The sequence below is a fragment of the Triticum aestivum genome, chromosome 4A (genome assembly GCF_018294505.1).
Source record: "Triticum aestivum cultivar Chinese Spring chromosome 4A, IWGSC CS RefSeq v2.1, whole genome shotgun sequence".
NCBI lineage: Eukaryota > Viridiplantae > Streptophyta > Magnoliopsida > Poales > Poaceae > Triticum > Triticum aestivum.
The window spans coordinates 17,150,652-17,166,902 of NC_057803.1; the positions used below are offsets into that span (position 1 = coordinate 17,150,652).

Genomic DNA, 16,251 nt, shown 5'->3' on the forward strand with positions numbered 1-16,251 from the left:
AAGTAGCCTTGCTCTGGGAGCATGATGTGCCTGCACGTACTGCTAGCTTTGTAGCAGCCAATTTGCCCTTCCTCGTTGTGTAATAATAATAAAGCTATTGCTTTTCCCTCAGAAAAAGGAACATACAAGACATAAACACGGGCACTTAACTGGTCACAGATCGATTTGCGGGTAGTTAAACTCTATACTGGTATTCGGGAGCGATGTTTCCAGGTTGAGATACCCACCCACACAGCCACATTGTACCATTTATTACACATGAATAGCAGATGGGGGAAAGAAACTCAACGACCAGCGTGCTCAAGCCTCAAGCAGCAAGGAAAGAAGTGTGCAAATGGGATGGCAAAAAAACAGAGGTAGCAACTCATCGTTATCGTACATCTTCAGAGGGTTCGTCGTGACAGATTTCTCGGGCAACGGTGCACCTGTTTCAGCTGTGTATTTCCAGTCAGGTTTCGGCCGGTGGCATCCTCGAGAATGACTGCAGCAACAAACTAAATAAGAACCAGAGGAATGATGACAGACATGCCTGGCCAAGCTACTTCCTTGCTAACAGCCAGTAAGTGCTAATTAGAATACGAAAGTGTCATAGTAGTTTAGAAAAGATAAACACCTTATAAGAAAACTCGACTAGTCAAAGACAGGGTTTGCAACTATTGTTGATGATTTGGTGAATCAAGATCAATACAATGATGCCGGGCACCATTGCTCAATGATAAATGTACGTGCTAAGAAGAAAGGATGGCATAGAGTGACAGGTCAAAAGAATGCACATGCTTACCTTCTATGTACAACGGTCAACGGCATTATCTACTTCTGAGTGACGACCTCATCCTTAGACTCTGCCTGAAAGGAAATAACCAGCACAAAGTGTAAATTTTCCACATCGTATATATAGATAATGCAGCTACTTCTAGCTGAAAAGAGCTGATTGATAGAACACATATAGTCTCTCACTAATAAATAGGCTAAATGCAGGAATCCGTTTAAAAAAAGGTAGCATATCATGTACCTCAGCTGCAGTTTTTCTTCGAACTTTTCTAGTTGGACTCCTCATAGTGACAAATTCCTCTGCAGATGTTGGGTGAACGCCAACAGTGACATCAAAATCTTGCTTCGTTAACCCAGCTTTAACACCAATTGCAATTCCCTGTCACATAGTTGTAGAAACATGACAAACAAGCCTTGAAAGAAGCAACAATGGTGAAGAATAATACAAAATCATGCAGACCTGGATTATCTCAGGTGCATCATCACCGCACATATGCACTCCTACAACTTTGTTCGTAGTAGCACACACAATGAGCTTCATTAGTACACGATCAGGTAATCCAGAAAGAGTGGCTCTAAGAGGTCTGAAGTTTGACAAGTAGACATCAACATCTCCATACTCTTCAATAGCCTGCACAAATATGCATATGAGCAACCTCCTTTTTGTGCAACAAACTTTGATGCAAGCCATATATTATCACCTGCTCCTCGGTAAGGCCAACTTGCCCAATGGGTGGTTGGGAGAAAACAGCAGCTGGTACAGCTCTGTCAAAAAAAAATCACAATGAAAAAGCATTCAATAGAGCAATGATATCCAGTCTCAAATAACAAAAAAAAAACTAAAAAGCAATGAAATTAAATTATGCATTTCAGTGCAAATTCAGTTTCAGGAGATTGTCAGGCTGGGTGAAGCAGAAAAATATTTATCCAAACAAATTGACCAAATGAACTCAACTTTCAAAAGTCACATCACTTCAAATTTTAGTTCATTTGGCTGACGAGGGTTAGAGGGCACCCTAAGGGTCACAAACTTGCGTCCATAGAACTGGGGGATGGAGGACTAACTTGAAAGGCTACCATAATTTTAAAAATCCACAATACTTTCTGAAAGTGAAAAACAAGGAAATAAAAACTAAATCAAATCTGGTCCTGTAAACTATCATCAGGAGAGGTAACCACTCATGGTCAACTAACAAGATATACATCATTTCTAGAACAACCATTGCCTCAACGGCTCAACCATATGGTTTTTAAGATTCCTGGTTGTGAGTTGATAAATGATTAAATACCTGTACTCTGGTTTGGTAGGTTCATCACCGAATAAAGTTTTCGCAAATGCTCCACCTTCCATCAGTGCAACCGGAGTCAAGTTGATCCTATCAGTAACATCTCCAACAGCCCAAATTGAATCCACCGAGGTTCGAGAATACCCATCGACCTAGCAAGGACAAATATATAACAAGAATCCAAATGTCATGGTGACAATAAAAGCCAGAAGAACTTGAAGGCCACGTATTATTTTACCTACCACTATAGCCCCCTTCTTGTCCATTTTAACCCCAACCTCCTCCAGTCCGAGGTTCTACAAGAACAACAACTATGTTAGGACTCTAGGATGAACGAATTCATAAAACTGTGATATACGATATAACTAAGCAAAAACAAAATGTCTCAGATGGTACTACTAACCTTCGTATTCGGTTTACGACCTGTTGCGAACATTACATGTGAAAACCCACCAATAGTTTCTTTGTTTGTCTTCAAAGATAGTAAACCATCATTTGATTTGGTTATAGCTTGAGGACTATGTTCAGTATGAAATGTGATACCCCTTAAAGACATCTGTTCAGCAACGAAATCTCTGACCTGAAGTTCAAAACTGAAAAAATAAGTCAGAAGTACAAGGCACCTCATCTATCGTTGACACTATTATATGTTATTCTTAATACTTTCTCACCTCCTCATCAAACCCTCTTAAAACTTTCGGCTGCCGAATAAACACATGAACATCACTTTTTAAGCCATTAAAAATGCCAGCAAACTCCAAGGCAATATATCCACCTCCCACTATTGCAATTTTCTCAGGTTTTGAAGGCAGATCTAGTGCAGCATCGGAATCTATAACATGCTCTATTCCTGGGATATCGGGCATCGATGGTCGACCACCAACAGCTATAAGTATGTTCTTAGCGGTGTAGAGCTTGCCATCCACACTAACAGTATGTGGATCAACCACCTGTATCAAGTGAACAAAAATTATATCAGTAACTGCACCTTCCAACAGAATTCATTTCAGAAAGCAGTCTATCTATCCCAACTTTAACCGGATTTACAAACATTGCCCAACCTTTCCACGGCCTTCAATTAGATCGACGTTTGCGTTCTTTAAAATATTTTTGTAAATGCCAACTAGGCGTTGCAGCTCTGTATTTTTGTTGGCTATCAGAGTGCTCCAGTCATGCTTTGGATCAGTATCATATGTCCATCCAAAGCCATGAGACTCTTCAAACTCATGAGAGAACTTGGATGCATACACTAACAGTTTCTTGGGAACGCACCCACGAAGCACACATCTGTGATGAAAACAAATAAAGTTCTTATAGATGCATTCTGGCATAAAAGTGAGTTAGGAATTCAATATGCATAACAAAACTAACAAGGATATGCAAATTATGAAGGCCAAAACTGTAGTGCTAAACAGTCCTCAATCGATACTGATGTGGACTGTGGAACACAGAAAGATTGGACATATAAACATGATAATTGACAAACCAAGATATTGTGAGGAAAATGCAAGAAGATAAACGCAGAACTGCTTGTCTCTCGAAACTTGCTACATACTGCAACTGCACCTCTTGATTCCAGTGGAGCCATTTTTTTTATGCAATCATATTAATAACATGACATTTACTCCATAGTAAAGTTAAGAATTATCAAGCGCATGGGTTCAATTCTACACAAGGAAACAGCAAATATGCCACAATACTGAAATAGGCTACAGTATGATGGTGCAGCATGAAACAGTGTGCAACTTGCCTACAGTCAAATTCCTCTACTAATACCAATTAACTAGAAACCGAAAAACTTCGGACAGCTGTCTGAACCACATATGAACATTATCTTTACTAGTGTAAAAAATTCCAAAGCAAGGATAACTGGATGTGCTGAAACCATATAATAAGACCACTCATGCAACAATAACATCACCAGAAACAAACATCCCCACCATCATGTAGCCTCTAACCCTTAAATGGCATGCGAATGTGATGAGAACTGAATGGCATAATAGGAATCTTCACTCTAAGAATCCAGTTCAGCAAGCTAAGGCGTGCGGTGAGGTGGCGGTAGCAATCTAGCTAACCAGTGCAGAAGTGGCCCAATCGCGCGACACATTCAACACTAGGCGCTTGTCATTCCAGAAGAAACTTGGCGAAGCACACATACTACGCTGCAACGCACGGCCTGGCCAAACCTTCCCTGCCGACAAACGAACCACGGAAGCAGGAGAAGCGGCATCCACTTACGTGCCCCCGAGGCCGCCGAGGTCGTCCGCGGAGATGGTGGAGAAGGGCATCTCGCAGATGGCGGCGCGGGCGCCGTAGAGGGTGGAGGCGAAGCGCGAGGCCCGCACGCCGCCGCTCCCGGCGCCGATGGTGAAGAGGTCGTAGTCGTGCTCCCCCCCGGAGGAGGACCCGTTGGGCGCGGCGGAGGCCGAGACGGGGCGGCGGAGGCGGGGGCGGGCGCGGTCCGGGAGCCGCGGGGAGGCGGCGAGGGAGCGGAGGCGGTGGCGGTGGATGAGGAGGGAGCGGCGCGGGGAGAGGGTCCGGGTCAGGGTCTGGACGGTGGTGGCGCAGGAGAAGGGGAGGGCCGCGGTGGTCGCCATGGCTCTCTCTCTCTTCCTCCGAGGTCCGAGCTCTCGCCGCGCTGCCGCCGGCTCCTTTCTGGAAGTGTGGGGAGGGGAGAGGAAGGGGGAGGCGAGACGATTGGCGATGAGTGGAGTAGTACGAATTTGTTTAGATTCCTCTTTCTTTATTCCGAAAGCGTACTTCCGAATAACAGCACTTCCTGCCGAAAGCGTACTCTATGCTTTTACGTAAAGGGGTAGCTAAAGTGAACGGTCAAGCCTCCCGCGCGCAATGTTCTAAGGCGGGTTCTAGGACGCCTTCATGTGACAGCAAACAACGGCACAGAAGGCCATTTCCCCTCTCGTGTTTGCGGCGGCTATGGCACTCATCACCTCTAAGCTACCTCGGCGAGTCTATGAATTCGTCTTTTATTTGACTGACACTTGGTCGCCGATGTCGGGGAAGGGGATCTCAATGCCTCGGCTTTGGTTAGTACCCCCTCCGTTCCTAAATACTAGATCGGCAACGCGCCTTGGCGCGAGGGTGCCAGTCCAACCGATATGTCAAGTGATGGAAGATCAAACCGCATGATGCATCAGTAGGAAGCAAGTTTAGCACATCTAAAACGTCAACAACTGATTTTCTGGTTCATGGGAAAAAATAAACATTCCAGAAGAGTAACATCATTGAGTTCAACAAAATCATGAGATTGTAAAAATTAATCCACCCCAGAAGTAGCAAAACATCAAGTTCAATGCAGTCATGAGATTACAAAAATAAATTAGCTCACATTAAGTTCACTTATACGAGTAGGAACATAAGAGAGCAAAAGCTACCACAACGGCAATGGAGGCGATAAAACTATGAAGTCATAGTTAGGCATAGATAGCTTGGTTCAACTGCCTCCATGAGTGATATTCCATTATGATGACCACATAATGGTTTTGTATAGAAAATGCACTTGTGATTTCCCTCTAAAACATATGTACAGTGAGCGATGGTTTCCCCTTCTAATCTTGAAGGCGATCGCCTTCGCCAACGGATGGATCAAGGCGCCCCTCATCTGCTGAGCTCCGGTCGAGCTCTCCTCCTTCCCCTTCCAGCGAGAGACATGACTTGCTTCCATTCTATAGAGATTGCTGTAAAGCTGTATGTAATTCATTTCTTCAGAGATCTTTATATAGTGGAGTCACCAGCTGCTCTGCATTCATGACTGCATCTGGTTCTGTATTAAACTAAAGGCCCTGGCATTTGTTAAGCTTGTGAGCAGCTCCCACAGTTCAAGATCAATCAATCAAGAATTTGGGGGAAAGCTAAATGGCATCGGTACCAGCAACTACAAATTTCAACCAAGTAGGCAAGAATCTACACATAAGATGTCACAGATATAGCAATTTTCCTCAATTGCTTCATTTGTAATAGAACACAAGAGGTTTACAGTTATATAACTCTGGCCAGTTATGATGAATAGATGTACATTAGATGCTTTAAGGTCCAAGTTTTTCTGGTTGGAGCACCGAATGCTCACAGAATGACAGAAAGAAGAGAAAATGCATGGTGTCTTTATTTCTTATCTTCTAGGTCTAATTGACAGTTCAGTGATTGTTGCCAAACCATACCAGTAACTATTCTACTTACCAAGTACATAACCTTCCAGTATCTCTCTAATGTTGCACTTTGCTACTCGAAAGGTCAAAAGAACAAGGGAATCAAACTACAAGTAAACATACCTCTCCTAGCGATAGAAATATACTATCAAATCTAAGGGTGTACTACATTTGAAAGCATAGTTTCATGATAAGAGAAGTGAAAAAAATGAAAGAAATATATGTAAAGAAAATTGAGTATACCTTCCCCTGAAGGTATCCATCTCCCTGAAATTAGTCCCAAAGAGTTGGTTCAATAAGGTACTCTTTCCTGCTCAAAATAGGAATATGATTAATCTTATGTCAACTAAATTCTGAAGTACGTACTGTCGATTTGTGATAAAGGGCAGGAAGTCCACAACTCACACTTATCATCCAAGAATACATGTTTAAGTTCAGTATTATACTATCAGTGAAATGATGAAAATACGCATTTTCCAGTTAAATGTCAGAGAAGACTAACAAATAACCCCCAGGAGAAAGGATATACAGTGCAATTATAATTAATTGTTCATCAGTGGACTCTGATTCTTAGATGTCACTCGTGTTAGCAAGTGAAGGGCTTCAAAATAGATATGCACGGACACACTACTTTTACAATAAACACATGCCACCAAGTTGGGGTTGCAAGGATCAATGTAAATGTAGCATTAATCACCAAAAACAAATTTAGCACCAACAATGTATGAAGTCTGTCCAAAACCATGATATACTTGTAGGCAAAAATAGTGAGGCTGCGGTCGATCCACATGCAGCTGCAAATATAACCAGTGTGCCTCACTATAGAAACGGTGAGTGTAGAATTTTGTCATTGACATTAGAAGTTAAAAGAAAAGGACCGCATCCAGAAACAAAATCACCATAATTGTTGAATAAAGAGTTGAGGAAATCTGCAAAAACATGATTCTCGCTTGATTATAAACCTACTTCTAGTAATGTGATTCCAGTCTGTAAATACTATGGATTTACTGAAAGTTCTAAGCCTCTAATTATTATTTACAAAGTTACCACCTGATTATCAGTTTGGACAAAGTTGCATGATGAATACATATCAAACAAATACTCCTACTCCTAGATTGTCACATGACCTGTTATTAAAGATGAAGTGTGTATACCAGAGAAAAATCATGTAAAAAACATTTAACCCATACAAGAAGCAACATAAACTTACATTGTTTTGTGTTTTAACCTGATTGAGTGAATTAAAAAAAACACTGTATGCCTCTGTCTTTTAGCAGCCTCTGCAATTCATTAAAATTGCACCAATATAAAAAGTAAGAATAGCAATGTAACATGGTTCTATATTCCAAAGAAGTATGCATCCGATCACCATACAATGATGTATATGAATTCTATGCAACGACAAAAACAGTAAACATTTGGAAATAAGATACATGGCACACACATGCATAATTACTGCGTCTGAATTATCAAGAAATACTATGCAACTACACACATAGTAAACATTTGGAAATTAGAAATACAACAAACCCATGCATAAATGATGTATATGAATTCTCGACCTTACAGTAGTTGGTATGCCCTCTATACATTTGCTTTCTACTCATCAGCAATTCACATATAATTAGCCTCTAGTATCAACCTACAAAATCAGTCTACGTGGCTGACGGTGCTGATCATCTGGTTTTACTTTTAAAATAGAACTGAAGATTTTTTTTTCGTCCTTGCAATTTGTAAAAACTACAGTATTGCGATCACTTTCTAAAAAATAGCGTATGCAGAAGTGAAAATGAATCATGACTAACTATTGGCATATAGCGAGACACTGGCACATGAATGAATCATCCGACTCTGTTCAGCGATTATTTGCCACACTTTCTCATTAGTCATTACTAACACAACCTAAACAGCACATGCAGAGATGATGTTGCCGGTGCAAGAAAAAAGCGAATCAAATTTGCATTTATCCTGCAACAGTGTTATAAACTACACATATTTGTCCTGCCAACAACAATAAGCAATAACAGCAAAAATGCAATTCGTTTAGGGGAACAATGCAATGCAAATTTAATGGCCTGATTAACATTTATAATATGATAAATCGTGCAACAATAGTTATGGGACGACACTCAGCTCCATAAGATGATGAGACTAATGGTTTTCTTATCTTTCTCTCCATGATGGTGATGATGATGATGATGAAGAAGAAGAATAAGAACACACCTCTTACTCTCTTGCATATGACCTCCTTGCAAGAATCATTGAAGAGCCCGAGAAGCTCGTCGACGGCGGGGAAAACGGGTGGCGCGACATCGAGCAGGGGCGGCGACGACAGCTAGACCACCTCGAGCACCACGGTCCAGAAGCCAAGAGCATGAGCAGACCAAAATCAGAATGGATTAACCAGGAAACCCTAGACAGATCCCTAAAAAACAACAAAGCCCTTGATGAGCACATACACATCACAAAGAGAAAGACAAACAAGGGAGCAAATAATCACCTCAGCCATCTCAGAAGCCCACTCGGTGTGCTCCCTCTCCGGTCGACCCGCAAGACAGCCCCAACGCCACGCCACCGTCCCAACCATGAAACGGACAGAGAAGGAAGATGGTAAAAAAACAAGCGAAATAAAATATAGGAACGATGAGCGAAATGAAAGCCACCTGAAGAATGGTTCCTGCTCGGAGTTTCCTTTTGTTAACATGGTTCTTGACAATGGTGGGAGGCACAAATGACATAATGATTTGGATAGATTGGTCAAGGGTAGTGAGGGCCAATGAAAGAGTGTTATTACAATACTTAGTTTACAATTCAATTGCAAGTTGCAACTGGAAATGTGCAATCCTATGTCTTACACTATAAAACATTCCACTTTGCTTCTCATTTAGTTTTGTGTTTACAGTGATACTAATTGTGCTCCCTGCTCGCACCAGATGAATATATGCAAAATAGTTGTCTGTGGCGGTTTTTGTTTTGGTTTACACAAGCAATAAAGAGCAATTAGACATGACACTTCTTTCCCAGCCTTGATTATTTGCTTCCTGTGCATGCCTTATAGTATTAAATATTAAATACATGGTTCATCAGGGGCATATAGATAGATGTGTTCATCAGGCATGTCCTAAATGAAACGGAGCAATATTGGATATAAACAGCAAATATAAAAAAATACTCAGCTCCAATACAAACATTAACCAGCCTAAGGACGATGTTATTAGAAACAGGACACTGTGGTTTCTGCTGGTTTATCAACAAATTAAAACAAGCCATTCAACAGACAACTTGCTGGGAGCGAGTCTTTCTAGCATAACAATGTGCAACTTACTCTTAACCAGATGAAATCAAGGTCCAACAACAAACAATAAAAGATCAAGAACAACTTTTATGCAATAAAGATATGAGAGAGAAGAAATCTTTACATAAGACAACTATAAACACTCGAGCACAAATAAGCAACACCTTTAAATACAAATAAAAGGGGTTGAGGGTTCATTGCATAGTGGGCTCAGATTCACCTTTCCTCGATCATATAACCTATCCCCGTCATCTCTTATCACCAGATCAATCTGTTTATACAATGGAGCTGCCCTGGTTATCACTCAACAAGAATGACCATCCAAGGACAGATCAATAGGTATCACAGGATCAAGAAGGATTCTAGAGACAAGAGGGAGGATCCAACTTGATACCCACAGGTGCCTCGATTGCTCAAAAGCATACTTATTTCAGCCATGGTTAATCATCATTGCCCTAGCACGAACACCATTGATCAATTTAGCAAATCCAGGAGCATAGCTACAGGACCAGGGCACCCACATGTAACCCAGAGCATCGCACGAGCTCCTATGATAGCAACTGAACATGAACAGCAGCCTGCAAACCCTAGAATAGCATGGATCCACTACTACAGATCTCAAGTAGGAACCGATGCATGAGTAGGGCATAGAGCAACAACCGTAGGAGCACCACATGAACATAGCCACGACCTTGTCCCATACAGTAGCCGAAGCAGAGGAGCAGGAGGAAGACGGAGCTCACCAAGGGTGGTTGTAGCCGAGGAGAGAGGCGGCTAGGTCATCTCCACGAGAGCGGGGACGCAATTTATACACGCAAGCGTGAAATGATGAAAATGCCCCTGGCGGGGTAGGCTATTTACATGCGGTGGCACGGTCGAGGTGAAACTATTCATTCCTACAGTACAGGATCTGATCCAACGAGCGAGGTCGTTCCAGGGGTTGATCTGACGGCCCAGATCGCATCAAGCAGCCAGATCCAACGGCCAGGAATCCAAATCGCTGAGGAGGCTTGTAGGAACATCCTTCTCTACTTTCTGGATGGATTCTCGATAAATAAGCAACACCTTTAAATACAATAAAGAGGGTTCAGGGTTCATTGCATAGTGGGCTCAGATTCGCCTTTCCTCGATCATATAGCCTACCCCGTCATCTCTTATCACCAGATCAATCTGTTTATACAAGGTAGCTACCCTGGTTATCACTCAACAAGAATGACCATCCAAGGGCAGAACAACAAGTATCACATGATCAAAAAGGATTCTAGAGACAAGAGGGAGGATCCAACTTGATACCCACCGATGCCTCGATTGCTCAAAGGCACACTTATTTCAGCCAATGTTAATCATCATCGCCCTAGCACTAACACCACTGGTCAATTTAGCAAATCCAGGAGCATAGCTATACGACATCCACATGTAAACCAAATCATCACAGGAGCTCCTATGATAGCAACCAAACATGAACAACATCCTGCAAACCCTAGAATAGCATGCATCCACAACTACAGAGCTCAGGTAGGGACCGATGCATGAGTAGGGCATAGAGCATCAACCAGACAAGCACCACATCAATATAGCCACGACCATGTCTAATATAGTAGCCGAAGCAGATGAGCAGGAGGAAGATGGAGCTCACCGAGGGAGGTTGTAGCTGAGGCAGTACTCAGTGGGCACCGGGGTTGCGCCTGAACGCCGTCCAACCGGCAAGGAACCGCTTCCTACACTGCACATCCACCACGCGACCACGTCGGAGTTGCGCCTTGCACCGTCCCGCCGACGAGCACGAACGCCACGGTCACATAATTCTCCTTGAAAACCACATACATATGCACACATGCTCTCATCTATTAGTATAGTTATACGTAGAAATTGCTAGTTGCTTCAAACCAAAAAAACTTAATTCATGCATTCATTGCCCTTTTTCACACAGAATAATGCATCAAATCCTATGACTCAGAAGTTGTTGATCATAGCAGGCCATGTCGCTCATCTTGACACCAACGTGTGTTGTTAATGAGACCAAAAACTATATTAAACGACAATGGCCAAAATCAGGTACATGTTGGTAACAGCAAATAACATGATTGGTAAGCTACATCAGTAAAATAACCACAGAATTGAAAGTGCAACTATCCCTAGATGGTTTTGGTAATTCATAACAACATAGAGCTCATTGAGCTAATGCTATTCCAAGATGACTATTTCAGGAAAGCTCAATGATTGGCATGGCATGGATGTGAAAGTGGAACCCTCAAAATGCTAAGGACAAAGGATTGGCTCAAGCTCAAAAGCTCAAGACTCTTCATTTTATATTTTAGTGATCCAAGATCACATTGAGTCTTTAGGAAAAGCCAATACTATCAAGGAGGGATGAGGTGTTGCTTAATGAGCCTCTTGCTTCATGTGCTTAGTGATATGCTCCAAAACCCTCAACTACTTTCCCATATCCACATATGACCTAAACCCTAAGCCAAACTCGGTCCTACCGATTCTTTCTATCCGGCGCCACCGAGTTTCACTTGTCATAAGCCACTGCCAAACCCTAGCAATTCGGTTCTACCGATAGGGATCTCGGTCTCACCGAGATGGGATTGCAAACTCTCTGTTTCCCTTTCGTAACTTTTCGGTCTCACCGAAAGAGCGAATCGGTCCCACCGAGATTGCAGTGTAAACTCTCTGTTTCCTTTTTGTAACTTTTCGGTCTCACCGAAAGAGCAAATCGGTCCCACCGAGTTTACCTGACCAACTCTCTGGTTAGCTTATTACCAAACTCGGTCTCACCGAGTTTGTGTAATCGGTCTCACCGAGATTACGTTATGCCCAAACCCTAACCATATCGGTCCTACCGAGTTGCATGTCAGTCCCACCGAAAATCTCTAACGGTCACTAGGTTTACCTTTTCGGTCCGACCGAGTTTGTTGATTCGGTCCCACCGAGATTGGAAAACTGTGTGTAACGGTTGGATTTTGTGTGGAGGCTATATATACCCTCCACCTCCTCTTCATTCGTGGAGAGAGCCATCAGAACACATACACAATTCCAACTCATATGTTCTGAGAGAGAACCGCCTACTCATGTGTTGAGACCAAGATATTCCATTCCTACCATATGAATCTTGATCTCTAGCCTTCCCCAAGTTGCTTTCCACTCAAATCTTCTTTCCACAAAATCCAAATCCTATGAGAGAGAGTTGAGTGTTGGGGAGACTATCATTTGAAGCACAAGAGCAAGGAGTTCATCATCAACACACCATTTGTTACTTCTTGGAGAGTGGTGTCTCCTAGATTGGCTAGGTGTCACTTGGGAGCCTCCGACAAGATTGTGGAGTTGAACCAAGGAGTTTGTAAGGGCAAGGAGATCGCCTACTTCGTGAAGATCTACCGCTAGTGAGGCAAGTCCTTCGTGGGCGATGGCCATGGTGGGATAGACAAGGTTGCTACTTCGTGGACCCTTCGTGGGTGGAGCCCTCCGTGGACTCGCGCGACCGTTACCCTTCGTGGGTTGAAGTCTCCATCAACGTGGATGTAGGATAGCACCACCTATCCGAACCACGGGAAAAACATCCGTGTCTCCAATTGCGTTTGAATTCTCCAAACCCTTCCCTTTACATTCTTGCAAGTTGCATGCTTTACTTTCCGCTGCCAATATACTCTTTGCATGCTTGCTTGAATTGTGTGATGATTGCTTGACTTGTCCTACAATAGCTAAAATCTGCCAAGAACTAAAATTGGGAAAAGGTTAAGTTTTTATTTGGTCAAGTAGTCTAATCACCCCCCCTCTAGACATACTTTCGATCCTACAAGTGGTATCAGAGCTTTGGTCTCCATTTGCTTTGATCTCCATAGCTTTTGGTGGTCATAGCCTTGGTTTCACAACCTAGGAGAGTATGGCGTCTAGCGAGGGAAATTATCACCGTAGAGGTCCTTACTTTGATGGTACTAATTTTGCTAGTTGGAAGCATAAAATGAAAATGCATATTCTTGGACATAACCCCGCCGTTTGGGCTATTGTGTGTGTTGGTTTGCAAGGTGACTTCTTTGATGGGAAAGAACCAAACCGTGAAGCTACCGCGGATGAGTTGAAGATGTTGCAATACAATGCTCAAGCTTGTGATATTCTCTTCAACGGATTGTGCCCCGAAGAATTCAACAAAATCAGCCGTCTTGAGAATGCAAAGGAAATTTGGGACACTTTGATTGATATGCACGAAGGTACCGACTCCGTCAAGGAATCCAAGTTGGATGTGCTTCAAAGTCAACTTGACAAGTTCAAAATGAAGGATGGTGAAGGTGTCGCTGAAATGTACTCTAGGCTTGCTCTCATCACAAATGAGATTGCCGGCTTAGGAAGTGAAGAGATGACCGATAGATTCATCATCAAGAAGATTCTAAGAGCCTTGGATGGAAAATATGATACCGTGTGCACATTGATCCAAATGATGCCCAATTACAAAGATCTCAAGCCAACGGAGGTGATTGGAAGAATTGTTGCTCATGAGATGTCACTTAAGGATAAAGAGGAACTTCACAACAAATCAAGTGGTGCCTACAAAGCCTCATGTGAAGCCCCTACATCATCAAGTGAGAAACAAAACTTCAATGAAGAATTGAGCTTAATGGTGAAGAACTTCAACAAGTTCTACAAGAGTAGAAGCAAAGATAGAAGCTTCAAGTCAAGGTCCTACAATGACAAAAGATCTTCTAGTCGAGAGCGAAACTGCTACAGTTGTGGAAGACCCGGACACTATTCCAATGAGTGTACGGCTCCCTACAAGAGAAGAGAAGATTCTCCAAAAAGAAGAAGCAAAGAATCACCACCAAGAGAGAGAAGGAGTAGAGATGATCGTTATGAACGAAGATACTCACGGAGAAGCAAGGATTCGGAAAGGAAGGAAAAATCATCAAGGAGCTACACAAAACGAAGACATCAAGCTCATGTTGGTGAATGGGTATCCGGCTCCGACTCCGACAGCCACTCCGAGAGAAGTTATCACTCCGACTCCGAAGATACTCAAGATGAAGGTGTTGCCGGTCTAGCACTTGTGTCAACCAACTCCTACGACATATTTGACTCACCAAATGAAGGAATTGGAAGATGCTTCATGGCCAAAGGTCCTAAGGTAACACACCCCGAGTATGTTGATTTCAATAGTGATGAAGATGACTTGTTAGGTGATGATTTGCTTGTTGACAACTCTAGTGATGAATACTATGATGAAACGTCAATTAATCATGCTAATCAAGATAAAACGAATGACAATGATAAGGAGAAGATTGAGGCTCTAACTAAAGAACTAAACACTCTTAAGTTAGCTCATGAAACTATCTTCGAAGATCATCGAGAACTTTTAAGAGCTCATGAGAAATTACGCTTTGAAAAGCTCAATCTTGAGCAAGAGCATGAGTTCTTAAAAGCAATCAATGATGATCTCCGCAAGAAAAGTTCTTCTTACATTGCCAAGCGTTTACTCTTATCCACTTACATGCCTCAAGTCAAGTCTAGTAACAAGAACAAGAAAGATTCTTCCTCTAGCAGTAACAATGATCATGCTAAATCCAATATTGTTGCTTCTAGTAGTTCTCTTGATTCCACTAATGATTCTCTTAGCCAAGTTACACTTGAGCAAGAAAATAGCTTATTGAAGGGAATTATAGAGAAAGGAGTGTACAAAAGCCTTGCCGGGAGTAAGCAATTCGAGGAAATTGTGCGCAAGCAAGGAATGCACCGGAAGAATCAAGGTGTTGGTTTTGAACGAAAGTTCAATGCCAATGGAGTTGAGTGGGAAGAAGATCAATACCCCAAGACAAAGTTTGTTCCTCAACAAGAGAAGTATGATACTTCTTTCAAGGGGACACAAGCTCAAGATGATCTTCCACCACAAGACTACAAGCAAAAAGGCAAGGACAAGCTTCAAGAGGAAATTGATGCATTTGAAGAAGCTCCTAAGACCTTAGTCAAGTGGATTCCCAAGACTACTTCAAGTTCCACTTCATCAAGTACGACTACAACTCCAAGGATTCCCATCAAGATGGTGTGGATCCAAAAGAAGAAGAACTAGAGAGTTCTTGAGGGTGACTCCGCCAACATACTTCACTCTTATCATTTTGGCAAGAACAAGTGCAATCAACTTCCACATCTTGCACTAGTTCAAGGAGTCACAAACCCTCTTGTTGGTAAGACAAGGGACAAGGTAACCTAAAAGTTTTCATGGACATCATCTTGTGTGTGCATCACTCTATGTCTATGGATATCCTTGTTTGTTCCTTGTGGGACTAACCCATGTAGGTATTGAAAGTGCAATTCACTCAAATGGATAGCTCCAAGTGATCTACATCAACATTGAGCATCCACATCTTCAACATCTACATGAAGTCATCATCGACAAAACCCGAGGTTAGTTCATCCCTCTAAGGGGGGATATCACATCTAGGGGGAGCTTTACTCTAAGACTTGAGCTAAAGCAACTCTAAAGATGTGAACACAACAATGCTTTATGTAAAAGTGGTAACCCCACTTGAGCTTAAACGATGAGTATGACCTATGATCAAGTGTTCTCACTTGACTCCTAAGTCAATATACTCATATATAGATGACCTTGTCATCGCAAATTGCTTGATAGATGCTAGAATTGGTTGTGCATGCCTTGTCACATATTTCATTTGCCATCTTATTGTGTGAGCATGCTGGTTGCATATTCTACTCATTCGAGGACATCCACTTGTTGTTTTGATTG

At 42.3% G+C, this 16,251-nt stretch overlaps 1 protein-coding gene across 1 annotated transcript; it reads right to left on the minus strand.

The window, feature by feature from the left end:
- Window positions 1–140: 140 nt before the first annotated feature.
- On the minus strand, window positions 141–4,759 carry LOC123084835 (glutathione reductase, chloroplastic). Its single transcript, XM_044506346.1, has 11 exons — window positions 4,296–4,759; window positions 3,119–3,344; window positions 2,729–3,007; window positions 2,461–2,637; window positions 2,300–2,353; window positions 2,061–2,209; window positions 1,473–1,536; window positions 1,232–1,402; window positions 1,013–1,150; window positions 782–846; window positions 141–481 (listed from the first exon to the last, which is right to left on the minus strand). Exons 1-10 carry the CDS (start codon window positions 4,652–4,654, stop codon window positions 811–813), a joined length of 1,653 nt encoding a protein of 550 aa, XP_044362281.1. The 5' UTR covers window positions 4,655–4,759; the 3' UTR covers window positions 141–481; window positions 782–810.
- Between the last annotated feature and the right edge of the window lie 11,492 nt (window positions 4,760–16,251).